The 27533-nt window shown below is 37.3% G+C and overlaps 8 protein-coding genes across 8 annotated transcripts; 3 read left to right on the forward strand and 5 right to left on the reverse strand.

The window, feature by feature from the left end:
• Positions 1-1527: 1527 nt before the first annotated feature.
• Positions 1528-8277, forward strand: PCOAH_00055100 (Uncharacterized protein; the record flags this gene model as incomplete). The annotated part of the gene is given in 5 exon segments (XM_020062290.1): positions 1528-4358; positions 4369-4888; positions 4967-7746; positions 7889-7976; positions 8151-8277. 5 exon segments carry the CDS (start codon positions 1528-1530, stop codon positions 8196-8198), a joined length of 6267 nt encoding a protein of 2088 aa, XP_019917508.1.
• A 612-nt stretch (positions 8278-8889) lies between these two features.
• On the reverse strand, positions 8890-11044 carry PCOAH_00055110 (Uncharacterized protein; the record flags this gene model as incomplete). The annotated part of the gene is made up of 5 exons (XM_020062291.1): positions 8890-8983; positions 9075-9150; positions 9337-9571; positions 9721-9983; positions 10156-11044. The coding sequence occupies 3 exons, from the start codon at positions 9524-9526 to the stop codon at positions 8926-8928; spliced, it is 324 nt and encodes a 107-aa protein (XP_019917814.1).
• A 1749-nt stretch (positions 11045-12793) lies between these two features.
• On the reverse strand, positions 12794-13816 carry PCOAH_00055120 (Uncharacterized protein; the record flags this gene model as incomplete). The annotated part of the gene is made up of 1 exon (XM_020062292.1): positions 12794-13816. The coding sequence occupies one exon, from the start codon at positions 13814-13816 to the stop codon at positions 12794-12796; it is 1023 nt and encodes a 340-aa protein (XP_019917744.1).
• Positions 13817-15840: 2024 nt separating this feature from the next.
• PCOAH_00055130 (Permuted Papain fold Peptidase) lies at positions 15841-17429 on the reverse strand (the record flags this gene model as incomplete). The annotated part of the gene is made up of 3 exons (XM_020062293.1): positions 15841-16952; positions 17097-17188; positions 17380-17429. 3 exons carry the CDS (start codon positions 17427-17429, stop codon positions 15841-15843), a joined length of 1254 nt encoding a protein of 417 aa, XP_019917624.1.
• A 1776-nt stretch (positions 17430-19205) lies between these two features.
• Positions 19206-19460, forward strand: PCOAH_00055140 (Zinc finger containing protein; the record flags this gene model as incomplete). Its single annotated transcript, XM_020062294.1, has 1 exon — positions 19206-19460. The coding sequence occupies one exon, from the start codon at positions 19206-19208 to the stop codon at positions 19458-19460; it is 255 nt and encodes an 84-aa protein (XP_019917558.1).
• A 749-nt stretch (positions 19461-20209) lies between these two features.
• PCOAH_00055150 (Uncharacterized protein) lies at positions 20210-21613 on the forward strand (the record flags this gene model as incomplete). Its single annotated transcript, XM_020062295.1, has 1 exon — positions 20210-21613. The coding sequence occupies one exon, from the start codon at positions 20210-20212 to the stop codon at positions 21611-21613; it is 1404 nt and encodes a 467-aa protein (XP_019917862.1).
• A 452-nt stretch (positions 21614-22065) lies between these two features.
• On the reverse strand, positions 22066-23070 carry PCOAH_00055160 (Uncharacterized protein; the record flags this gene model as incomplete). The annotated part of the gene is made up of 1 exon (XM_020062296.1): positions 22066-23070. The coding sequence occupies one exon, from the start codon at positions 23068-23070 to the stop codon at positions 22066-22068; it is 1005 nt and encodes a 334-aa protein (XP_019917823.1).
• Positions 23071-25139: 2069 nt separating this feature from the next.
• PCOAH_00055170 (Uncharacterized protein) lies at positions 25140-25796 on the reverse strand (the record flags this gene model as incomplete). Its single annotated transcript, XM_020062297.1, has 1 exon — positions 25140-25796. The coding sequence occupies one exon, from the start codon at positions 25794-25796 to the stop codon at positions 25140-25142; it is 657 nt and encodes a 218-aa protein (XP_019917703.1).
• Positions 25797-27533: the final 1737 nt, after the last annotated feature.

The raw sequence follows: 27533 nt of genomic DNA on the forward strand, positions 1-27533 counted from the left end.
ACAGAAAATGTGAAATGGAAAAAGAAAACGAAAAATAGAAAAAGGGAAAAACAATAAAATGTCCCTCGTTTTGACCGCACGTTTATAGGTTGTTCTTTTTTTTTTTTTTTTTTTTTTTTTACTTTTTCCGCCTCTCCCATTTGGTTTATTTATTTTTCCACTGAATTTTCTACAAAAGGCAATAGGAACATAATTTTTTAACTTTATTTTTCCCCGCTTTCGTATAAATGCGCATGCGGAGGTAAATAAATCGTCCTTGCTATAGGTTCACGTTAAATATATATGCCATTATTGCACATAATAAGCGAGCGGGTAAATTCTTATCACACCTGTGCCATTTACTTAAAGCGCCCTTCTCATTTGTCATGTATAATGGCCTGTACAGCGTGCACATAAAGCATAACAACACGACACGGTTTGGTTTTTTCCATAAAATGCGCCAAGGGATTTTTACAGTCAACACTGACACTTTTGCTATCCCATCTTCTTTGTCATAAAATTAATAAGCAAAAGGGAAAAGGGGAAAAAGTCCCATCGGGTTTGCAAAAATGGTGAAGTGGTCTCCAAAAATTTCAGCATTTATTTGTACATATGCGAACATACCATTACATACAATGCGTGATAATTAAATTAGAATATGTAACCATTTTTAAAAATTCGAATTGGGTTCGCCCGTCATCCATTTGTCCATATTAAAAGGGAATAAAAAAAAAAAAAAAAAAGGGGGAAGCCGCATATAACGTAATTCAATAACCATTTGTCATCACAGCATCGAATTGAATGATGCAAGTAATGTGCCACGGAATACTACTTATTCTTTTTAAAATGTTGTAAAAGCAGAAAGGTACGCTTTTATAAAAATGTAAGACTATTTTTATTTTTATTTGTTTGGCTCTTCCTCCATTTATCCCTTTTCAAATGTTTCGCATACCATACCGTTTTGCATGAGCAATGGTTGAATGGTAACTCCCGTTTTCTACAAACGTGGAATTGTAGAAGAATGAGCTCACTTAGTTGTTTGTGCGTTATGCAGCTGAACGTGCAGTGCATATGCAACACCTGTATTCGTGAGTTCCCATTTGTACGCGCACATTTGTGTAGGGCATTCCCCCCACACGCCCCCACGTATGAACGACAAGTACCAAGTGCAACCATTCCAAGTGGATGAAATGCACACCTACAGGTGGTTGCCAACCACTGTAGCACAACATAAATCATGCACACATCACCTTTCTGCAAAATTGCCAATCCGTATAAAATTTCAAAGACGAAGCCGCTTTATACATCATCTCATATGTAAAGAAGGACGCGAAGTGGAAACACAAAATTGAGGAAGCACAAATTCGTCACTGATTGCTCACATTTACCCACCTCATATGAGTGAAAAACGAGGCATGAAAACTCATAGGTAGGCACATAAATATGCTTACAAGAATGTGATTTTAACTTGCAAGAAGCAACAACACATACACACGCACAGTATACACAGGCGACTCTTCCGAATAATTTCACCCACCCCTTAACTAAATGGTACAGAACAGAAAAAGGAACAGAAAATGCCGCATCCAAAAAATCATCCAGCTGCTCGAAAATGACGAAGAAGACGAGCAAAGCCTAATCCCGCACATCATCGATATAGAGCAAATATTCTTCGAATGTTTTAACAATGAAAATAAAAAAAATCGAAGGATAATTAACACGTACGTCATTCCGTATGTAAACCTACTGCTGGAGCGCGTAGATAATGGGGATGCAAAAGTTAACTGCCCATTTAGGGAAAAATTGCTAACAAGAATATTAACATTCCTTTCATCGGTCCTACGGATTAACAAAAATTACGCACACTTAGTTGTCTCCTACTTTGTAAACCTAATTGAACAAAAGTATTATGTTGTAAAAATTGTTGACCATTTAAAAAAAATTATCATCCCCCTGTTGAAGGGGCTTATATTTTCGAAAGGGTGCCTACACGACTGTGGAGATAATACTTCCTTCTACGATAATGATGAAGAAAGGGAGGAAGAAAAACGAAACGAAGTGAATAATATTAAGCAAGGATTCCACAATTATGTCATACTGAAAAGCAAAATTTTTAACATCCTAACGAACTTCCATTTCGATAAAGGGGTAACGGAAAACCCGTACAAATATGACTTAATAAAAAACTTGATGCTCATTTTGACCAAGGAAATTTTATTTTTTTTTCACATTTTAAAAAATAAAAAAAATATATTTAAAGAAATATTAAGTGAGCAGAAACAAGTGCACCATGTAATTAACCAAGTGTTCGACATTGCATACCTCAATGTTGTTACAGACAAGGTTAATATGAACAATTATGATGAGATTATTATGATATGGCTCGAGCAGGACATCCGACTGTTAAACGATTTGATTCTTTTTAACCTTAGTAAAAATGGAAACAACACAAATGATCCTGCCAAGAATGAGTTATCTGTGCAAAAAATAAAGGAGGAGTTGGGGGGGAAATCACCCCGTAGTGGTTCCATCCCTGCCGTTGCAAAAAAAGGGGGGAGAAAAAAAAAATTAAAATCTGAGCAAAATGTGAAAATGGAATGCACTATTAAGCGCGAAAACGACGAGGAAGAAACAGTCATAAAGGAAGAACGTAGTAGCTGGGATGAGGAGGTACCCAAGTTGGAAATTTTTAACAAATTGATAGCCCAATTTAATGGGGGGAAAAACGAAAGCGCAGGTGGTGGGAAGCATGTGACCTGCGAAAGTTCGCACGAAAATGCACACGAAGATACGTTCGAAGGTATGTTCGGCGGTGTGTACGAATGTGCCTACCAATACGGGGTCGAAGCTGCGATGGGAGCTTCCCCTTCTGACACCCCCCCCGGGGAAGAACCACCAGAGAATTACCACGAACTCGCCAAAAAGTATGTCATAAGTACAGACTGTCTAATAGGCACTATTGATCAAATCACAACAGACAACATCATTTTTCTGACCCATCTGATGAGAAATGTGTTTTACCTAATCCGCGAAGTCCCCTTTGTTTTCAATTTTTTCCTTAAGAATATTTTCATAATGGTGAGTGAATTGGTGCGAATACAGGGAGGTGCAGCGGAGGGGGAAAAACGTATCGACCAGTGTGGGGAGGATGATCAGGCTGCCACTCCGCATGACGAAACAGGCCTAAGCAGTTATAAGAGAAAACTGTTTAACTGCATGGTTCAGTACATAAAAAACGAACTGTACTTGCTGATATGCAGAAGTAGTGTAAATTTCCCCTTCTACTATGCATATGTTACGAGCTTGCTAAACATGCTTGGGGAAGAGGGCAGCACAGAGGAATTAGTAAAAAAAAAAAAGGCATCCATAAAGAGCACCCTCTTGGACATGGAAAAGGAAAAAAAGAGTAAGGTGCACGAAAATAACTTAAACTACAATTGTGAGTATTTAAAAACAAATGTTTTGAGGAAGGATTTCTATGGGTATAAGAAGTTAAAAAACGAGCAGGTGGACATCATGTCCTACTTAAAGGTAAAAATGAACGAAAGCGAAAATGAGCAGGAAAACCTTAGCGAAAATAACAGGGACAGGGACGATTTCCTTAAAAAAGAGGAAAAGGAAAATATATTTATAAATCAAATTGTGAAAAAATTATATCTCACAAATTTTAAACTGGACAAGGAGTATTATGAAAAGTTCGACTGCTCTAAGAGGACTAACGTGAAGGATCTATTTTGCGGGAGAAGGATGGGACCAAACGGGGGTAGAACAGGCCTTTGCGATTTTTACGCCTACGATCAGGCATCAATCACTAATAGGGTTCCAAGCAGCACAGCCGATTTTTGTGAGGCGAAGCCCGCTGTAGGGGAAAACCCTGTTGATCAAAACGACAACAACGAAGGAGACGCTAATCACATTGTGCCACATAGCGCAGAAACGGACATAACGTCGAACGAAAATCAGAAGGGAATCCATGCTCACCTTCTCAGAAGTAACTACAAAGACATGTACGCCAACTTTCTAAAGAATGATCTGAAATATTACAACAATGTTAAATCAAACGACAGCATCCTCGGAACAGTGGAATTGTATTACTTCCTCATTTTTTCACAAATACTGAACAACAACTTGGAAAATAACGTTCCAGTGTTGGGTGAAAATATCTTCATCAAAAGGATCAATAATTTAAAGGTTATTAATAACGTAATTAAGAGGATAATTTTAAATGACATGATGAAGGAAAAGCTGAAATTTTATTTTCTCATTTTGTACCTGGTGAAGATTAACACCGTGTGTATATTTAAGGGAAAGAACCCCAGCGATGTTTTCCTAAATTATTCCGCCATATTTAAAATTTTTAACAATTTACTATTCTTTTCGTACATCCAGGATGAAAAAAAAAAAAAAAAAAAAAAAACAGGTAAAAGGGGCCGATCAGCACAAACGGCTAGCAGGTCGTTCCGCACACCAAACGGATGTTCATCATTATGATCACACGTTGGGCTACACAACCTTCTGCTACAATTATTTGGATAAATTGAAGAAGAAAATAAAATCAAAAGGATACGCCTACAGGAAAGAACTGCAGAAGAGCAAGTTCAAAGGCAAATGCAAATATGATGAAATTTTAAATATCATGATTTTTTTTTTACATAATGATAAATTATTAGCCAACCATCGAGATCAGTATATTAAAACTTTCATTGAACAAATTTTGGAGACCCCTAAGTTAACCTTCTCCTTTTTTATCTACCTGATTATCTGGCTCAACAATATAGACGTTCATATGGATTACACTGGCTATATTAACAATTCGAATAGTGGCCATATGTCCCTTACCGAGGGGGGCGTGAATAAGAGAGAAATAATGAACCAAGTTGTGCCGACAGAGGGGTTGGAGGAGGCCCATGTGAAAAGGGGAGAGATGCTCTGCGAAGGGGAGGATGCCAACTTGATTCAGACGAACCAATTAAGAAGCATTAAAAAGGAAGATGAACATGGAATAGTAGCAAATGAAGGGGAATATCACACGCCAAATGGTGGTGACCCTCGCTCTGTAATTGCTTCCCATAGGGGGGAAACCAAACAGGACAAGAACTACCCGTTTGATGAGCACACCTGCAGCGTGTCGTCAGATGGATCCGCCTCTCACTTCGATGTTGAATTAAGCGAAAGTGACAACACGGATGATTGTACAGATGAAGAAAATAAAGTGGACGCATTCGATGTAGAGGAGAAGGACAACAACCAAGGTGATGATTCGGACAAAAGTTTTATTTCGAATGAAGGGGAAACTTTACAAAATGGTGATACCGGCGTAGGGTTAGTACCGAGAGGAAACCTTCCTCCTAACGTATCAATCTGCAGTAAACAGGATGACCGGGGAGATAACACTGGAGAAGAAAATATATACAATGAAAACATTTCCAGTGGTGCGTATAAAATTGCCACAAGGAATAATTCCCATAGGAAGAAGGAAAAAAAAGACGACTCTTCTCTCATCACAAGTAGGGAAATCGAAGTGGACGAACCAATTTTTAACATAAATTATTACATTAAGTACTCCCCTAAGGCGCAAAGCGCTTCGAATTATTACATTTTTTGTTTTTCCTTAATTTCCAATTTGTTGAAGAAAAATCAAAACATAAGAGCGAAGAAAACAATTTTAGCCATTTATATAAACACGCTATTCAAATCCAGCAACGAAATTAGAAACCTTTTAAAAAAACTCATCACTGCAGCCAAGGGAATTTACAATAATGCGTTAAGCTTTTTTGTTTACACGAAAAGAGTATACAGATTTTATCACCAAGTTTTTATTTTATTTTTACTATACATTTGTAATATGTATATGCCCCATTTGAAAAATGACATCCATTTTTTTTCTCACTTTGCCTTTTATCTGTGGCCAATGGAATTAATTAATTTTGTTCATAATTTTTTAATAACCAATTTTTCCTTTTTCTATAATGATATTTTGTGTATATTTGTGAATTGTCAGAATGTCCCATCCTATGAAAAGCGGATGCGGTCTTTAAAAAACTATGAGTTTGTTAAGGGGAAGTTAAATGAATACGTGAAAGGTTTGGACCGCCCCGAAATATTCCAATCAGTGGAATCGTTCCTAAAGCAGACGGACTTCTTCAACACGGGTAAGGCGGATGGCCAGGGGGGCGCAGCGCCAAGTGGGGCACACTCCGAAGGGGAGCAATCACCTGTGGAAGACGAGAATAATTCCGACGATGAAAAGAACGAAGAAAACTACATTCACGGAGAAGACACCGACGAGGAGGCCCAGGAGTGCCTGCAGAAGAACGAAATTTCGCAGAAAATCCTGCTCGAAGAAATCTTCGTCCGGCTGTTCATGCAAGCAGTAGATCTGCTCGAAGACAACAAAATGATCGCCAGAATGAAAAAGGGAAACGTCTTCCTAAACTTTGTGAGTATTCATTACGTGGATGCCTTGTGCAAATTTGTCCTCACGAAGGTAGAAAAGGTGTACCAGAAGAAGAAAGCCCAGTTTTGGGACAACTTTTCCACACTTCTGAACGAATCACCAGAAGAGGATAAAAAAAAAATGGCAGACCAGGAAGACAGAACTGTAGAATTGCAAGACATTTTACACTTTTTCCTAAACGCAATTGATAATTTCCTAAGCATCTGTGTTAGATCTTCCATATTCTTTCACCTCTATTTAAACACCTATGCCAATTGTGTAAAAAAAGAAGTGAGGACAATTTTGTTGACCAAGTTTGTAGCCTCCCTTCCCTTGTTAAAGTCCCTTTTCCATGAGGAGTTTTTTAGGATTCTGAAATATAATAATAAGTGCAATAACCAGAATGTGGAGACGGGAAAAGAAGCTGGTGAAAAGAAACAGGAAGACGGAGCTGCTTCTTCCGAAACGAGTGTTATAAAAGACAGTGTGGAAGACGCCGAGCAGGGAAAAGACACGCAAAATGAACAGAAAAATGATGCTACAAAAGCGGAAGAAACGGACGCCAATGTCCAAAACAGCTCCTTCCAAGTTAATATAGAAATTATAAAATACATAAGTCGAAATTTGAGTGAGCATACAACCGCAGCGTCTGTCCCCTCGTGGGAAAGTCGCACAAATTTTCTTAATTTCTGCTACAATTTGTACTTGGAAAATAACAACGTTTATTTTATCATCGAATTGGTAGCCTTTTTGAAGAAAGAGCAAACTGTACATATATTTAATGAAATAATTAAAAGCGATCTGGACGAAAATACCAAAGTGGACCTCCTCAAATTCTGCATCAACAAAATTGTAAAGTTGCCATATTTTTACATCATCGAAAAGCAGAAGCAAAAACAAAATGAGAATGAAAATGAAGCCTACTACATCACGAATATTGAAATTTTTTACTTTTATTACAATTTGAATAAAAATAAAAATATCCAAAAAATTATGCTGGACTATTTTGTCACCAAAGTGAATTTACACACTGTTGATGATCAGGAAAATAAAATGTTCAACGATATTACAATAAAAGACTTGGCCAATATAATTCAGCAAATTGCCGAAAATACCAATGCCATATTCCCCATTTATGGAAGGTTTCTATGTCAAATTAGCAAAAATATTAACATTTTGCGAGAATTTATAAGTAGTATTATTATCCCCCTGCTGATACAAAAAAAAATTTGGAACAACAAGGTCATATGGAAGGGCTGCTTAATGTGCATATCGATGTTGTGGCCCGATTTCAAGCACTCCCTTTTTTACGTTTTTTTTATGTTGCCCGCGTAAGTTTTTGAGAGGCAAGAGGAAGGGCACGCTCTCCTCGTTCATGGCTGTGCGGGAAGCGGCATTAATCAGCCAACCGGTTAATTCGTCAGTTATTTGTTTGTTAATTCATTTTTTTTTTTTTTTTTCTTCCTCCCGAAGGGACGAATGCACCACGCTGTTCAACGCCCTACAGCAGAAGTATCCCCTGACCAGCGACCTCATCGAGCTGATCTCCTCCAACGAGCAAGTAAGTGTAGAAGACCCGCAGGACACATTTGCCTGTCCTTCATTTTGTTTCGTTCTGTTTCGTTTTATTTTCTTTTGCTCTGTTTTCCTTTTCGCTGGTTGGTAACTCACCCCGCAACAAGTGCTACACACCCAGGTTAATCACCCCTATTTTACCCTCCGACTATTTCTGCAGGCGAAGCGTATGTGCCCGGAACATTTGAAGAATCTGCTAAACACCTGATACGGTTACGTGCATCAAATTTTGAAAAAGGAAAAACTAACGCAAGACAGTGCGTCACCCCTATTGCTAGGGCAAATCACATTTGAAGGAAATGCCGCTCTCATTTAGTTGAACGATTTGTAAACAAAAAGACAGTTGGTTTCGAGAAACCGCATTTTCACCCCTTTCTTTTTTTATCTACCTAGATGCAATACACTGCGAGTAGTTCATACTGTGTCAATTCATGTCCCATGTTTGTCATTTTTACAATTTTGAAATGGACCACTTGCACCCACAACATATGCGTGTGCGCATGATTGTACAAAGTACCAAATAGCTGCTGCACCACTACTTAACCGCATAACGTTAAAGGAAGTAGCAACTTTCCCCTGGGGAATATATTAAAAAAAACTTCTTTTTGTATAATATATTGTTGTAAGCATTTCCTCTGTTTGGTTAAAACGGGAAAATGGGACAAGAAAGAAGAATGAGGCAAGGGGGCGAAAAAGAACGAACGAAAGGAAAGAACAAAAAAAAGGTTAAGCAAATTGTACGTTAAAAGTGGGCCCCAAAAGAGGGCAAAATTGAACGATGTAGAATGAATGAAAGAGAATAAGTGAGGCAAGACAGAATCCTCCTACCACCTCTTCCTTGCCTTCAAACAGTTTTAACGCAGTTAAGTGCCATCTTTAAAAAATTGAAAAAAAAGTTAAAAAAAATTTTTTTTTTTTAAGTTTTAATTGACTGCCTAAGCTCTGTACTTTGACACACAGTATTCTTCATCCTTATGAAAACCTAGACTGGAGCTGAAAAGGGGAAGAAAAAAAATAAAAAAATTCAAAATTTGTCTTTTTTGGAAAGTTGGGAAAATTAGAAAAGTAGAAAAAATAATGTTACCTTACATAGCAATATACGCATCCGAAAATTATAGCTCCCAGTAAAAATAATACTAATCCGAGGGCCATTTTTTTATCTGCAAGGTGAGCGGAAGGGAGAAGCAAAAAAATGTGAGAAGATGCAAATGCATACTTGTGCAGGCGTACATTATACACGGGTGTGCCTATGATTGTAGCCTTGTCAGCCAATGAGCATGTTTCCACAGCGATGCTGTTCACACTTGTGCGCTCATGTGTCATGTGCATTTTTGTCGTATTTTTACTATTCATTATCCACATGAAGAAGTTCACTTTCTTTTCCTTCCGTCGCCTGAACCTGAGTGCGTCTAAATAATCATCGTCTGCCTCTGCATGCATCTCCACTTCTAACTGTTTGTTTTCCGCTTCGTTCGCAGTAACATCAGCAGTTGCGGTGGCGATGACGGTGACGGCATCAGCACCGGCTTCAACCATTTGATCTTTTACTTCCTCAGCTTTTTCATCTTTTCCTTCACCTTCCTGGACAGCTTCCTTTGGGACTTGCTCAATTTTTTCTAAATAAAATTTGAAGGTGGAAAAATAAAAATGTTAGAAAATTGAACCTATCTGTTAAGGAGGCCTCTAAATTTGCTTCTCCTGTCATGGTTTGCCTCACTGTATGAAGCGATTTTTTTTTGTTTTGTTTTGCCCTGTTTCGCTTTATTTTATTTTATTTACTTATTATTTTTTTTTTTCTCATTTTTTGCACCTTTTAACAACACTTGGCAAGCAGCCGATTCACATTTCCTGAATTTGAGGTTATAATACCTATCACAAAAATCTGCATCTTCCTCCAGGCATTTATTCCGCCTGCAACTGTATGAAAAATTGTCTCTGCACACGCTGTAGCATGGAGACCAGTCCTCCCATTGGGAGTGCATCTCCTTTAGTTCTGCGACGTGGTAAATTGGTGAAGTGGTTAAGTGGTAAACGGGTGAAGTTGTAAACGGGTGAAGTGGTTAAATGGTGAAGTGGTTAAATGGTGAAGTAGAGCTGGGTGAACCAAGTCAGCACACGTGGACACTTCCTTCCCCCCCTACACACATTCGCACCGCGTGTCTCACCTTTCTTAAGCTTCACAATATTCCTCATATTTTTATAATTATGCAGAAACTGAAGATCCTTTATTTGTGGTGAAAACAAAATAATATCACTCAATTCGTGAGAAGTAAGAAGAACAAATTCGACGCTCTTCCCAAGAACGTAGCTATCCACATTTTCATTCTGATTACCCTCAGTCGAATTGTTAGCCTTGTTGTTGTTTTCTTTTTGACATACGGAATAATGTATTGCATTGGAGATATCAATTTTTATGTAGTCATTTTCTAGTGTGCCTTTGGACATGGAATATTTATCCCCCGTAAATGCAGCGATGGATTTATTTAAGTCATAATCATCAGGTAATTTTATGAATACAAAAGCACCTTTTTCTAACTTCGTTTCAATTTCTTCAAAACTTACCTTCTTCAAATAATTAATGTGAAGAATGTAATTATTAAAGGAGTTAAATTCGCAAATTTCTTGATTTATGGGTACCTTAAATGTTAATGCGATGTTGGACAGTTGATAGTTCCCATCTCGTAGAAGATTATTTGTGTAGCCATAAATGTTTCTCTTATTACCCACTTGTATGGCGTGCGTTTGATTTTCCAGATTTAACGTCTGTTCCATGGGTGCGTTTAAGTTTTTATTATCTCGAATGGAGTTTATACAGATATTGTCCTCATGGCTTACCTTCTTGACCATGTAATTTTCGAATATGGTTGTCTCCTCCGAAAAGTAGGGAACTATTTTTCCTATCGGTATGTCACTATTCTCATTTTGGTGCATAATTAATATACCTTTTTCTACATTTTTTCTTACACTAATGGCACAAATGTTGATTAACAAAAAGGACACCACAAATTTTACAACTGCAAAACTTATGTGTTTACTGTCACGGTGCCTTTTCATTTCTTGCTTTGACAGTCTTCGGGCTCTTTGGCGAGGTGCACAACTTGTGCGTACTTACTTGCATCGACGAAGCGTGACCCTGGTGTAAGTTGGGCGGCGTCCCTGTTAACTCGTATGTGCAAAAAGGAGGAAGGTCAAACAAATACGGGGGGTAATTGCCAAGTAGCGAAGCGTGTACGCCTCTACCTATATCTACACAACCTCCTTGCGACAAAAAGGGTCACACACAAAAATGAGCGGAGCGCGCTTAACCTTTGGCAGCCAACTTGCAGCTCCAAGTATCTGCTTACGCTTGTTCACAAAATGGCGCGAAAAATACTCTACACGAATAAGTCGTCAGAAAAAGAAAATTCACAAAATGTAGTATACAGAGAGTGTCTTTTCTTATTGTTAAAAAATTACACAGGTTAATGCGTTAAAGTTGTTCCCACTTAAATGTACACATTAATGAAAAAAAAATTAAGGAAACAAAACTAGGCTCCTACTATTTTTACATCACGCGTTTATAATGTGCATGTATGTCTGTGTCCATATTTGCACACTTGCGCGCCCCCGTCGGCTCAGTTGTGGTATCTATTTTACCCATTTTTGAGCGCGCCAAAATTTTGATCTATTTATGCCTAAACTAATTCCTCTCCGATTGTGCTCGTGGGAGAAGCTCTTATATTTTTTTTACGCATATTGGACACGGCGCAGTAAGTCGCGGTACTCTCCCGCAAGGCGCCGCACTGCATGCAGAATTGTCCTACAAACAGATCTGATCGAATCAAATTTAATAAAATGAAATTCCCCTTAAGATAATTTTTGTCTCTCAAATGAGCGCCATGCATTTGGAGATACACATTTTTTGGTCCCTTCCTTACACCTGGTCATGTGCATGCAAAGGGGGAATATCAAAGTGGTATCCTGCAATTTTTCGCGTGGCTCCTTTGCGCCTTTTAGATTAAGTACACATAATAATGAACCGTTCGATAAGCTCAGCTCAACATTTTCACCTCTATAATTTTTTTTTTTTTTTTCCTTACCCGTATGGTTGCAAATTGTTGTCAAGCTGATCCGATGTGTAGTTTGTCCGGTAAAGGATCATCACTTGCGCGAATTCATTTTTGCGCACATTCTACATGTGGAGATTAAGCTTAAGGGTATATATCCCTATAACGTGTATTTTATTAATTATATTTTTTTTTTTTTTTGTCCGAAATAGCGTCATGCGGATCTATGCACACAAATAAATTGGCGGAATGGAAAAAATTGCATAACGCGTAAGTTCTACTTTGAGGGAGAAAATAAAACATTTGAAGGTGCATCGAATATTGCGCCAAAGAGAGGCCGTGTTGAGCAGGTCATTACAGGTTTGGTTAATTAATTAGTTTGCTCCTTTGGGCGTCACTTTGAAAGACGCAAACGGGGGGAAATTAACAAGACAAAACTAGTGCAACGAATGAGCCAAACGGAGCGAATGCATAAACTAAAAAATTGAGCGCAACAAAAAATTACAACCTGGACGAGAAGGGAATTTGGAAAAACGAAAAGGGGTAACCTCCAACAGGGAGATAAATATTATGCGCAAAAAGAAACGGACTTTGTTAGGATTTCTCCTCAACATGGTAATGCGCAGCTAACTAAAATAACAAAGAGTAACAAATAAGGGGGAGCTAAATCAGAAAAATGATTTTACTCCCAATTGGTGTTGTCCACAAGGGGGGACACACCCTTCCACACTTGGGGAGTTTCCATATCCGACCCCCCTCACTCGTACATAAATCTGCCAGCCACATTTTCGTACAACTCCTTCTCGGCTCCTTTTTGTTTATAAAATATGTGATATAGGATCCCCATTACACAAATGACAAGTATTATGGGTAAAAGAATTATGGCAATTTTAAACGTCGAAGATTCTTTAAGTTCAAAAAGGGAATTACAAGGTGGTAGAGGCACTTGGCATGGTCTGGTTTCTTTTAGGTCCCCTTTAAAACAATCCCCAGATAGGTCTGCACATTTTCTTTCTCGTATTTGTACATTATCAGGATCTTCACAATCCATAGAGCATTTGGACCATTCTCCCCATTCTGTGTAAAACATATTTTTTTTTTCAATTATTATAGAGGGCTTATTTAATTTATCTTCCAACACAGTATAACAGTTATCCTCTGGTTTTAGCAAAAATGTAAGTCTGTCTTTTATGAAAGCTCTCCATGTTCCATCTAGGAAAAAGTTATTTATGTTTATCCTAAAACTTCCAGATGTTTTGCTTATGCTAAATTTGATGGGTTCAGACAGAATTTCTAATTCTGATGGGTTCTGTACATCTGCAGATTTTAGCAAAACCATACTATAATTATTAGTCTTACAAGTGCTTTTTTTATTTCCTGCCATTATGCTTAAAATTAAATTTACTTCATATGGAGAATTGTTACCAACGGAGAAATTAAAGTCCCCTATGTAGAACGTTAACACTAAATGGCTTTTTACATTTTCTTCCTTCGATGCGTATATTTCTAAAACTTTCTCATTTGTAAATTGTGAATTCTTGATTACCATGTAGTTGTGAAGTAAAAACTCCTTCCTGTTAACATCGGACTGCTGGGATGCTTGCCCCAGTTGGTTACCTGCCCCTACTGTGCACTCCGGTTCTAACGTCACGATTTTGTAATTCCCATTTTTTTGGAGTAACTGCAAAATGTAGTTGGTATTTTGCCTTATAAAATTATCTGAAATGACTTGGTAGCAAATGGTGCACAGCAGCACGGCTAACCAGGTGAAGCTCCACATTTTGCATCAAAAAAGAGGGGGCAGATGTGTGTAAAAAGCGGAGCGATGAATCTAATTCATGTGCCAGTTGGGCAAAAAAAAAAAGAAGCAACCAATTAAGCAGTAGAATCACTAAACTTTTAAACGAATAATAAATGTGGAACGCGCCTAGACCATGGGGGTGGGGAAACATAACATGCAAAGCCGCAGGTGTGGCATCACGGAATGACCACGTTCACCAATTTACGTTTTGGAAAAAATGTAAGCAAGGCGCAGCGGTCGTGTCATGAAATTCACTTCATGTGCCTAATTGTTAGCGATTGCTAAGAAGAGAAGACACATGGAATGCGTAAAAAACGGTTCGATATTGCAACGAAGTTGTACTGCTTGCCGCTGTTTCGCTAAATTGGCTTGTCTTTACAATTGATCAATCACGCTTATTCTTCGTTTCTTCTCCTTCGTTGCATCCTCCGTTGGTGCCCTTTGTTGAGGCATTTCCACCCTCCCCCCTATACGCTCAGCACCTTTCTGTGATATCTTCCGTGCAATTTTTGTTGTTCTCCTATTTTCATTTTACTCTAAATTTGCTTATCACCTCCTTAATGGTGAAATGTTGCATGTTTGTAGCGGTAAACCGGCGGCCTTACGTTACAAAAAAACAAAGAAATCACACTCTCCGCTTAGGCGCATGTGCAGCCGTAACACGAAGAAAAAAAAAAAAAAAAAAAAAAAAAACACACACTAAAAGAGGTGAGCACGACGAACCTGTCGAAAAGGAAAAAACGAATTGATTTTCAGTTTTTCTATGTTACAGTTCACGTTTTTTCCGTAGGGCTAATTCACAGTGATCATATATTTATTTTTCGCGGGTAGAATTACACGTTATAGATAAATGCACATACACATGCGCATAAAAATTGAACTGCGCGGGAACATGGGCCCCATAGCAGATTAATTCTGAATGTGTTCGCGGAAAAAAGTACTTTCGCACGGGAAAAAAAAAAAAAAAAAAATATATACACATATAAAGAAACACAAAACAATGTGGAAGTAATTTCACTTTAATGTCTAACAAAAACTCAAAGGCATTAAAAATCGATAAAATAAAAATTCAAATTCGTCGTGAAATTTTTTTTTCAGCCCTGTTTCTTTTTACAAGAAAAAAAAAAAAAAAAAAAGGCGGCTGATTCATGTTTAAATTGAAGCAACACATGTATACAACAACGCAACATGCATTTTTTTTTTTTCCTTTTCACTATTTTACATTTGTAAAAACTGTGTTTACGCAAAAAAGAAAATTGCAAAAAAAAAAAAAAAAACTTATATACTACTACACAAGGTTATGCTTTTTTTTAATTCTTCAGATTTATCCTTATGGCAATTTTGCGATGCAGCAGCTCACGTGTGGTTAATAAGTTTTCCTTATACATACTGCAACGTGAGGGAGCCAAATGGGTAAATATAAATACCCCCCGTGTGCTTGTACGGATAAATATACAGGTGCGCATGAACACACGCAACATGGTGGAGTGGTAAAAAAAAAAAAAATTCACATTTTCAACGGGGTGTAAATTCCTTGGGGGATCAATGATTTCTCTTTGTCCTTGCTGGACAGTAAGAGTAGCTCGTTTCTCTTGCCATCACGTGTATGAAAATGTGCAGATGAAAATTACGGGGTTAATCTCTGCCTCAAAACAGTACACAATTTTTTACGTACCATCCATGCACAACATAACTGTTAAGCCAACCGTTTTCGCTTCTTTAACGTAGTTCTGGACTTTTTTTTTTTTCTCTCCCTCCGAATGGGAGAAAGAATTGGAGGTTAAAGCACAACACATGTGAAAATTGAACCCCTCCGTGTTTTCTTCTTTTATGGCGCATATAGGCAGGGCTGTCTCACCGATGGAGGGTTTTCTTCCCATGCTGCGCCTGTGATACGGTTTATTCGAAACGGTCAAGTTGGATTGACGCCAGTTTAAACCGTTAACCCCTAATATTGGCTGCCAAGTCGCCATTCCACTTAATGGCCCTACAATGGGCACCCTTCACTCGGATGAGTGCAACTCATTTATGCGTCCTTCCAGAAGGTCCGACGTGCTGGACAAGAATTCCCTTTCGACCTGCGGATCACCACATATCCCAGCCTTCACCTTGTTGAAATGGTTAAGGTCATTCTCCTCATTGGTGACGTCAAAATTATTGGTTAAAAAAGCTTCAGATATAAAAATAAGAACATCATTCGAGTTGCTTTTCTTCTTATCACGATAAGCAGCATAATCACACATGTCCTTAAAATTCAAAGTTTCCATTTTGAAAATGGTTTTATCTGGATTCTTTAAAAAAACATTTTTGTTTAAAAATAAATCTAAATGTTCTGTAAAGGCGTGCATTTTATTATACTTGGGATCCACAAAAATGGTAAACTTTTGTAAATTATTCACTTCATCATTTTCTATATATCCTTGGAAAAAATTCAAGGACGATAAAATCTTATTATATTCACTATTTCCGTGTTCGCTCTGAAACTTAGGGAACTTCGCAACATGCACATAACGGTTTTTTAAAACATCCGGATTTGTGCTTACGTTATCTAGAAGGTTTTTCAGGAAACTTAAAAAATCTTTTTTTTCCTTCACATTATATTTTTCATTCTTCACATATTCGTCCAATAAATTTTCTATTTTATTTTCGTTAAAAAAATTATCTAATGAAACACTTGGAACTTTGGGGAGCTCATTAGCCTGCGGTTCCTTGCTACATCCCGCTTTGTCATTTGCACCACTATTATTGTCATTATTTTCATTGTTTAATAAAGATGAGCTCGTTTCAAACCCAGGGGCGATGTTCGTTTGGTACGACTGCATCATGTCTAAAATTAATTTCCCCTTAGTCGTGGACATGACTTCCTTCGGGGTGTCCAAAATGTATTGAGGAATATTTTTCCCAACTAAGAAATTGCACACTTCGTTTGTAAAATTGTTACAATTCCAGTTAACTAAGTTGTACTTGTCTTCTGTAAAATTTGGCTGAATGCCGTTTAGGTATTCGTGAAAGTGCGATTGTTGCAGTTCGGTTATTCCCATGTCAACAATGTTCACAGGCTGGATGTCGTAGTAAGACTCGAATTCGCTTGGAGCTAGGCACATGATTCCTCCACCTGTAAGGGGGGGAAGTGTGCGTGCGTGTAGTTGATCACACCGCAAATAATGTGTACCACTGAGTCGTAGCAGAAATGTACGTATACAAACACGCTCATCCACTGATACGATCGCTGCGGCTAGGAACACCCCACACTACATACCGTAAAAGTACTCCATGCCATAAACCTGGACGGCAGTGTGCCACACGCCATTTATTTGTTTTCCAATCAAAAAGGGGGACCACAACTTTACCCTACAATGTGAAAGGGAGGACAGAAGGGAGGGGAGTGGAAATTAATTTCTCTCATTTGTACATTCGTTTTCACGCACAGAAAGGGGATCAACAAAATACATGTAAAAGGTGCGTGTCCTCCTCTCACAGATGCGGAAGGCACAGCCTGATTCTTATCTTTGCATTTTAATTTTATTTTTTTAAATGATTACATTCCCCTGGACAAATCGTATATCTTCAGCTTGACATTGAAGGGTGACATGATAACTTCGGTCTGTTCGAATGAAGTTTACCTAGTTAAAAACATGTGCCCGTTAGGATCTCTCCTTGTGTATGCAATAAATGCAGCGGCTCTCTGTAGTAAGCGGCGGCGGCAAGCAAAAGTTCCTTTTTCGGTATATTGAACAATCTACTAAACACGAAAACGAATTTGTAAAATGACGGCGCTACAATGATTCAATCCTTTCGGAATCTTCTTCAACCATGTGGCATAACGCTTATGCGTACGGTAAAAAAAATAAGGAAAAAGAAAAAGAGTCTTCTGTTGGGAGCCTTATATGTCACGTACATACGAATCGAATATGTACACAGAGACACAGGGCTTCAACACGGTTATCTGTGCCGCAGAATTAATGTATACCTCTCGTTAATTTTAACAAAAACAAAAATAGTGATAAAAACAAAAAGGGGTATATCATATAGTTGTCCTGTTTGACTGAACCTTTACTTTGTTTTATTTTTTTTTATTTCGTTTTGCTTTATCTTTTTTGTTTCACCGTTTTGTGAACCGTTTATGAGCAGCTGCGGTCATATAATTGACAGGAATAATTTTTCGGTCTTTCCCCCCTTCCCTAATTACGACCGTTTGTTCATCAAAAAATTGGCACCACGTTTGGGTGATTATACGTTTATCATGCGCTTATCCACAATTATAAGTGTATACACCCTAGTGGGGAGAAAGCTGCTAAGCAAATTTACACTTCAATTCGCCACGTGTACACGCACGCATGAAAAGAGTGACAAAATCGGAAAAGGACGGCGGAATAAAAGTAAACAAAAACGTAAATGGCGATAATGGCGATGTAGCATAATCGGGCGGGTCTCTATACAGTTAATTTTCTGTTTCCTCAACTTTTTAATTTTTTCCTACAATAATTTATCAACGAAAAGAAAAAAGAAAAACAATTCTTTTTGCATATCGGAAAAATGGCAGAATTTTGCGTTCGCCTCGTTTGACAGTGCTAATTCGACCATGCGCACGAAACCGTGCATTTAAATAGATTACATATATTATACATTTATTACATATACATATATATATGTATATATGTACTATGCGTGCGTAATGCATGCATACGCGCGGGATAATTTGGCAGCCCCCCTTTCACGCCTTATATGCAAAGTAAATTTTGATGTAGCAAAAACGCTGGCGCATACGAACAAATCGCATATCCGCAGTTCGCGTAGCGTCAGCGGTCATTCCTTCGTTGGCCATTTCATGTCAATGCAGGTGAAGCGGGAAAAAAAAAAAAAATATATTTCTGTTCCTTCTTTTTGCGTATGCGTCAAAATTGCAGGAAAAAATGCGCAAAAAAAGCATTAAACCTGTTAACAATTATTGACCCACATAACATCCTTCGCATAGACGTAACTGCTCCTATTTCTTCTACACCTTCTTATCGTCCTATTGAAGCAATTCCTGTCTGCATGTTTTGATGAAAATGCCCGCAAAGGATTAAAGGTTGCTTAAAAAAAAAAAAAAAAAAAATCCTTCGGAAGAACAAAAACCTGCAACGTGAACATTTTTATGTATTATAAAAATTTACCCATTCACATAAGGACGCATTGTTTGGAAAGGAATCCCACCTTTTAATATTTTCAACTTACTCAGAAGAACAGATAAACGCGTCGCATAAATACTGAAACGACCGTTGAACAATTCCAAACTGCCTGAAAATAATTGGCATATATGTACTCCTCCGCCACGACGGCATTTTAATATATTTAGTAAAAGCATTTAAGATAAAAATTTCGAAAGATGATAGTTGAAAATAACCATCAAGAAATTAATGAGGCATATGACGTTATATACGAAGAAGTAAAATTAGAAGATTTCGAATTTGACGAGACGATTAAAACATTTTTTTATCCGTGTCCCTGCGGAGATATTTTTGAAGTAACGCTGGAAGGAATTTTAAAGGGCGAAGATGTTTTAAGATGTCCAAGCTGCTCATTAACCATTAAAATAATATACAGCCCGAACGACTTGAAGAAGTATACTTCGGATGCGTAATCTTATGGAGCTTGTCAGCCTAGCGGGGAAGGACACAGTACGGCAATTTATTCACCTATTTTGAGGGAATAAAAATAAATACAAGTACATATTTTTATAGCGTCCATTTTTGCCACCAATGTATGCATAAATGGAAGGAATGAGGAGGTGCAGGCTACCCAAACAGCTGCTCCAGAAATATTCGAAAGTGAACCTACATCCAGAACTGTTCACAGTGTGGTCAAAATTCCCCAAAATTGTTACTTAAAATGTAGTGCGATTTTACAAAAAACAGAAGCTACGCGATATGTCCAACTGTTCCTACATATGTGCAGATTTGTAGATGCATTTATATATCGTTTAGTTGTCTTCCCCCGTCGCCTTTACCAATTTAATTACTCACCATTTTTGAGTATTTCTCCGTGCTGCACCAAACCGGTATAAAAAATTATGTGCGCCATCCGTTCGATTGTTAATCCGTTGGATCGTTAAAACGTTTCATTATGTAATATTTCATATAACGCGAGCTCCAATTGGAAATTGCCAGAGCAATTGCGCCAACGAAGACAACCATAACACTTTTGTGCAATTGCTTTAGTAAGATATTTGACTGAGAAGCACCCCCCCTCTACTAGATGTTAACTCAATCGTTTGGGCATTTCCAAGTGAAGATATAACGAACTGCTTTGCGAAAATCTGGAAGAATGTACAGAGAAGCTCAAGCATGAGAACAGGTTTTTCCCCCCACTTTTGATGAAAGACTAATAAAAATGTATAAGGACGTCGAAGAATATGACGACAAAAAAAAAGGTGAGGGAAAAAACGAAAAGGTTATAATCAGAGTGAAAAGAAAAGTCGATGAGGTGACCATTCCGTCAATTTACGTGAAAAAGTCCAATAAAAGAGTATGCAATGGTGTATTTTATAAACACTTCGACACGGTAATTCCGGAGGTAGATATAGACAAAGAAAACGTCGAATGTGTTAACTTGTTCCGAAAACATGAACAGTGCCACAACAGTTGCGCTGACTTGTCATCCCTTATCGAAAAAAAGAGAAAATTCAACTCCCTTAAGGGATATGAAAAGGATTTAAAGGAAGCCATAAATAATTTAAAGAGGTACAAAATAGTGAACGAAAATATTCAGTACGTCGATTTGGATGCGCAGAAAAAGGAAATTTACAAAATTATCGACGTGAATTTGTTGCAAGAATGCGGCTATCCAAATGTGGATGATGATGTGGGTGCGAATGGTGGTGCTGCTCGAAAGGATGAGACGAAGGAAGAGCGCGAACGGGCGCAAACGGAGCAGGAATATGAGTACGATTTATACATTGTAGATGACCAGAAAATAGAGATAAACGATTATATGGACTATCTGTATCACATAAAAAATAATAACGTGGATTCCTCTGAAGTTATTGTGTTGGAGGATGTGTATGGCAACAACTGCAACGAGTATGACTCGAGGTCTTTTTCCTCGTCCAGTTCCGATCATGACACAGTGAAGGAAATGTCTGATTACCCCGACGAGAGTTCAAGCAATGGTAATGATTGCAGCAGTGTATGCAGTGTTGATATTTGTAGTGACTCTCCTGTGAGTAGTGACAATTACGACGGAAGCGTAGGAAGTGACCACCACCACGGGAATAACCTGCACAGTGACTGCTACGGTGGAAGTTTGGGAAGCGACTATCACGTCGAGAATAATCTGCATAGCGACTGCTACGATGAGAATTCCGTGGACCAGCTTAGCAACTGCAGTGAGGATAACCCTTTCGGAGCTAATGTTAAAAATACTGGCAGTGATGAAAACCTATTTGGAAGCAAGCCGTATGGTATGAACAATTGGGGGAGCTACATAAAGGGGGAGTCACCCCAAGGCGGTTACAATAACCACAACGGTTACCCCGACCAAACTGGTCTTAGCCACCACAACGGCAGCAGTGGCAACGCCCTCAGTAGGGGCGCCCCCCAAAAGAGCACCCACAAAAAAAACGAAAGAAAAACCCACACACACAGTAAAAAAATGAACTCCTTAATCTTTGAAGAGGAAATAAAGGACGAGTTGGAAAAACGGTTAAAAAAAAAAAATGAAAATGTACTAAACGTGACGTTATCGGAAAGGCTAAAAATTCTGGAGCAGATGGAAAACGAGTACTACGATAAGTAGAAAGCGATGGAATTAAAAATTTTTAGAATAACTGTGCTGTCTATGGTGAAGTGGGTAAGAGGGGAGAAGGTGCTCTCCCCCATCGGATGACTCATGTGACGGAATTGACGCAGCGAAGAGTTCTGTGCCGTCCATCTGCTAAACCATAATGCTTATGCACTTTGCACATGGAAGGAGGAGTTATTTGTATGTTGTTACTCTGTTTGCGGTTACCCCCCTTTCTGCTTGTATCGTCCTCCATGTACAGAAGTTTTTTTTTTTAAGTGTTCCTTTTTTTGTATGCCTTTTTCCCCAGCGCGGTGTGGATAAAACAAGGCATTTTTTTTTTCCTTTTTATGAACAGTTCCACCATTTGTTTTTTTCTTCTTACCGCGCATACTCCAATTTGTCACCACAGGTGAATTTCTGTTAACCATTTGTTCGTATATAATTTTCCAGATTATAGTGACGCCTCACCAAATGAGCGATTTATCATGCTTATAAAAAGGATACGTGGGGCCGAATATTTTTACTTGCCGTATGCGCGTGTCACGCCCATAGTGCTGACTAGACATGACACAAATTTGTATGCAACGGCAGTATATAAAATTCATACGCTTGAAAGGGTTCATATGATAATTATAAAAATAGGAGTGGAGTTGAAAATTTGCCAAGTCAATAACAAACCAAAAAGGATGGTCCACGGGGTTTTTGTTCACGTCGCAAAAGGTGGTACATAAAACATCGAGACGATTTTCATCGTTTCCTACTTTGATGGATATTTCGTAAGGCGTATAAGATTCGTCTAATAAATAATTAAAGAGTAAATATATTTTCGAAATTTTTGTAAGTTTAAAAAATTGTATTGTGATTGTGTGTGGTCCTAAGCCGGAGGACTGCCAGTATGTGTTCACATTATTGTCTTTTAATTTTTTCGTGTCCGATTTGCTTTTACTACTTGACAATTTCCAAGTAGCGAGGCACCCCACATCAATATATTTTTTGCTTAAGTGAATTTGGGGCATTTTGTGTATGACCTGTTCAGCATGCTTATCTCCACCCATTGAATGCACTGCTTGACTTTTTTTCCCCCCGTTCAACGAGTTGATCACACTCCATAGGAAGTCTCCACCCACGCCTTGCGCGTTGCTTTCACATTTTGCATTTGTCATGCTTACCGTGTTATCCTCATTTTCACTTGAATTGGCAGTAGTACAACTCGAGTGAGATTTTGCGTACCCTTCTTCATCATCCGATTTGCCTCTTCCCTCGTTTGTCGCCTCCCTTTTGGAGCCTGCACTTGGGTCCCATTTGTCCTTTCCCCCAACTTCATAACTTTCATCCCCTTCTTCTTCCTCTTCTTCACTTTCGTGTGACTGTCCTCCCTTCAGGGGGTCACCTAAAATGTGCTTCCCCAATTCATGACTACATTTGAAATTCCCCTCCTTGTCTATTTTATTTGTTCTAAAAAAAGCCATAGTGTGTCAAAATTGAACCATTTTGAAGAAAAAAAAGGACATGTCTGTTGGTATTAAAAAAGGGGCATTTGCGGATAAGAGATTCATAAAGCTTTATCCCTACATAGGTATTTATATATGTGCGCTGAATTGAATAACCATTTATGCTTGTGCGGTGAGTGTCCGCTCTAAACATCTTAAGTGACGCATAAAGGGTGCTGCCAATTTAAAGAATGAAAAAGTATCAATTGTTTTGTGAAAGTCCCCATAGGTGCAACGTAAAGGGGAGGTACGCCAAGGTTTACTAAAAAAAAGAAAAATTTTTCCTTTTCGCCCTTCCCTATTCGTACGAATAAAATAGGAACCCTCACAAACACGTCACGGTATAGGTACAAAAAGGCAGGAAAGGCAAAGTTACCCAACAGACTTAACTGTCTTTATAGGCTAACTATAATATGTGTCCAAGACATGACCAAGAGGAAAGGGGAAAAAAAAAAAAAAAAAAAACCGTTGCCTACGGGGTGAATACTCCTTTAGTGAACTTCTTTCATATTTGTCGTATTACATTCGGGGGATAGAAAATGTGTACGCTGAGCGGTATCGGTACAGTGCGTCCCCGACACAGCATAACTGTGAAAAAATTATCTTCTTTCGGATAAGCCCCAAACAGAAAAGGAGCCCTTGCGCGAAGTGTTTTTTTTTTTTTTTTTTTTCCGGGGAGGGAACCCTATCATTCCTATGTGTGTGTGTGTTCTTATAATGCGCCTTACCACCATACACATGTGCGGAGGTAAATGTGCCAAGCTAATCCGCTCAGGCTTTCCTACCTGGGCAGCATATAGCCTGCCCGATGGTGGTCTACTTCTTCACGGTTCGCGCACCACATGGAGGTTACACATTCCTTAATTGTTCACCTAACGGCCGTAACGCTTTGGGAGGTGAAGACAGCGGTATATACCATGAGATATGGCGTAGGGCATAAGAACCCAAGAACGTATCGAATGCGTATAGGCTATTAAAAGCTTATTTGAAATTCCAGTTAATACTCTAAAAAAATTTATATTAGCTACATATACACTTTATTATTATGCTTTAAAGCGTTTAACGTAATAATAAGAAAAAAAAAGTGAATCAATAAAATAAATATATTATAAAGCTATCTATTATATATAATAATAAAGATATTACGTAATAAAATATTATGTCGTTAAATATAATTAGATATATAATATATGTGAAATCATCTGGAATGGAAAAAGACCTGAGCAAAAATTGGGCGCAATATACTCATAAAAAAAAAAAATATAATAAAAGAAAACATTTTTTTATTTGTTAAAAATATATAAATTAATTATATTAAAAAAATTGATAAAGAAGTTTAAAAAAATATACTATACATTTAAAAAAATTAATGAAAAAAAAAAGCCTACTACAACTACTCACTACTATTTTGGTTTATTCAACTTAAACACTATATTTATACCTAATTTACAACATATATCTTTTCTTATTGTAAAATTCTAATGTAAGGTAAAAAGAAAGCGAAATAGAGGTAGGGGTGGTGGTAAAACAAATTGCAAAATATAAAAACATTAAAGCATTAAAACATTAAAAAAAATATAGAAGAAAAATTACTGCAGTTCTGAAAATAAAAGGGAATGCTTTTTCAAAGTTTTAATAGCTGCTTTTATATTTTGCAAAAAGAAACTAGCTCGAGTAAAATGGCCGAAGTGGGTGGAGGTTGTGAGGGGTGTTGTCTATCATTCTTCTCACATCATCATAAAAATGTATATCATAGGTGAGGGTTGAGGGTTGCTGGCATAATACAAAACTGTTCATATATAATAATATGTATATATAGTGCAAACATCAATTTTTTTAATATATAGAAATGGATTCTTCTGCCTCAGTTGAGTGGTGCGCACATGGGGTTACAATATGTCACTCTCATTGAGGGGGTCCATCCATTCATCCATTTTTTTTTTTTTTTGTTTTTTTTTTGTTTCATTTTATTTTATGTCGCCCCATTCTGCTCCACAGGTCATTCCATTTCACTTCACTTAACTCCGCGTCTGATGACACTGATAAATTCAGAAGATCCACGCTGAGAAGCCCCTTATCCCGTTCACGGTCGTGTTGATAACGCAGTTCTTGGAGTACTTGGACGAACCATCCAATTTGTTGTTCTTATTTGCTTCTTTATAATTTGAGCACACGGACTCGTTCAGGTATTTCAAACTTTCTTCCATGGCGTAGTCTTTTTTTTTCTTCTTTCTCAATCGGAACCATTTCGTCTTTTTGTTCTTCTTTTCAAAGCAGGACTTGTAATCATTTAAACTTTTATTTTTATAGTAAAAAAACTTACTGCTTCGGTCATCTCCATTGTTCACAAGTTCTTCTATGTCAGTTAAAGAACAGAAAGTCTGGTCCCTCTCATAGTCATACTTATCTAGTTTCTTCTTATCATAGGGGTAGTAAATGTCTACTTTGTTGTTACTGTGCTTGTACAGTCTAAATCGGTGACATGTCCTCATCAGATTGCTATCTATAAATTCGTCGCTATCATCACTTATGACCTCATTTTTGATTAGGGCTGTCTTTATGTTAATTTTGTTGTCTTTATTATCTTCGTTGTAGTTATTCCTTCGCTTTGTAAACCTTTTAAAATTCAGTCTGCAGTTGTATTTTCTTTTATTTTGATGATTATGCACTTTTTGCTCATTAAAGTTATCTAATGTAATAGTCATTATTTTTATAGTTGGAAATATATATTATTTGTTGCATAATATAAAAGGGGAATGTATGCTTATTTTATCTCTTATATTCTTTTTAATAAGAAATTTATAAGCAACAAATCGTAACGCGTGTGTGCGTGTGTGTGTGCGTGGCGCAGTCGGAACAATCAAGCGGAAAGATGTATCTTTCAGCGCGCGCACAGAGAGCACGTATATGTAAATATATACTGCTAACTATATAATATGGCGAAATGGAATCGCGCAAATGGGCAGGAAAAAAAAAAAAAAGAATAGGGAAAAGGCGTATAATTATACACAATGTACACTATTACCGCAACGTAAAAACGTTTTGTAAAGGCGGCACGTGGTTTGCAAGCAAATGCTGCTCTCGTTTATGCATAAATCGCGAAATGCGATGCGCTTTTAAAGCCTATTCCTTTTCTGTACAGTTATGTACACGTCAATTGCGCACACAATATATGCAACCGCGTTGGACCTCGCGAGAAAAATTGTCTTCTTACGCAGTCAGTGCCGTGATATTGTCTGAGCATTTCACGGCGAACTGTTCACACGTACATTGGTATGTACATACGTATGTATATATACATGTATACTCTTCGCGAAGGGCAATCAATCACTCACATATAAATTTTGCGCAAATGGTATCTTTGCGATGAAAACTTTTTAATACCCAAAAAATTATACTTTGTATATAATTTGCTTATGCTTTTTCGAATATCTTTTTTCTTTAAAAAAAAAAAAAAGATACGGTAGCATTACAATACGCGTATAATCAACCGAAAAAAAAAACAGCTAAAAAAAAAAAATACGCATATGATAAGCAAAATCCTTTTTGAAATTCCTGGAAAAAAATATATACATAACTATGCGCACGTAAATACGTATAAATATATAAAAAAGCTTTTTACGCAAATATATAAGTTATACATACGTTTACTTACGTACGCTTTTATATGTATATATTTACTCTTTCCAATGCACATCCCACTTATAAATATGTATAAGTGATACGGAAACTGCTTTTTCAGCAAACGTTATAAAATGTACGTAAATATTTGTTACTTTATATTCCTATAAAATATTCAAAAATATTATATAAAAACAAAGTAAAAGTCAAAATTAGTTTTAATTAACTTGATTAATTAAAACAGGAAAAGCGAAAATATATGAGAAAATCCAGTTTTTAAAGATAAAAAATTTGTTTATAAAAAATATGTTTTGGTGGTTTTTTGTATTTAAATTTAAAAAATTTTAAATAAAAAGAAATATATTATTTTTTTTTATTTTATTTTTTTATTTGCGTATTCATTATGCGTATAATATATGCAGTATGAATAAAAATTTTATTTGAAGAAAAAGTTCACCCGTCCACCGTTTGCTAATTTGAAAAATTGACAAATGAGATTATACATGTTTACTTATTTATGCGTAATGTACAATATGTATTATGTATATTATTTTCTTATTTGACTTTCATTTTATTTTACTTTGACCCTTTATTTTACTTTTATTTTATTTTTATTTTCATTCCCTTTTCCCAACGATACGAAAAAAAATTGCGGTGCTACAGCATTTTAATAAACCATTGGGCATAATAGCACCATGATGCTTAGATGGCCAAATAAATAAACGGAAATTGGAACACGAAATATAATGCGAAAAATCCATAGTAGGCCATATATGATGAAAATCCCGAGAACAATCTAAAAAAATAAAACATCCGCCAAT

This window comes from Plasmodium coatneyi, chromosome 14, assembly GCF_001680005.1.
Source record: "Plasmodium coatneyi strain Hackeri chromosome 14, complete sequence".
NCBI lineage: Eukaryota > Apicomplexa > Aconoidasida > Haemosporida > Plasmodiidae > Plasmodium > Plasmodium coatneyi.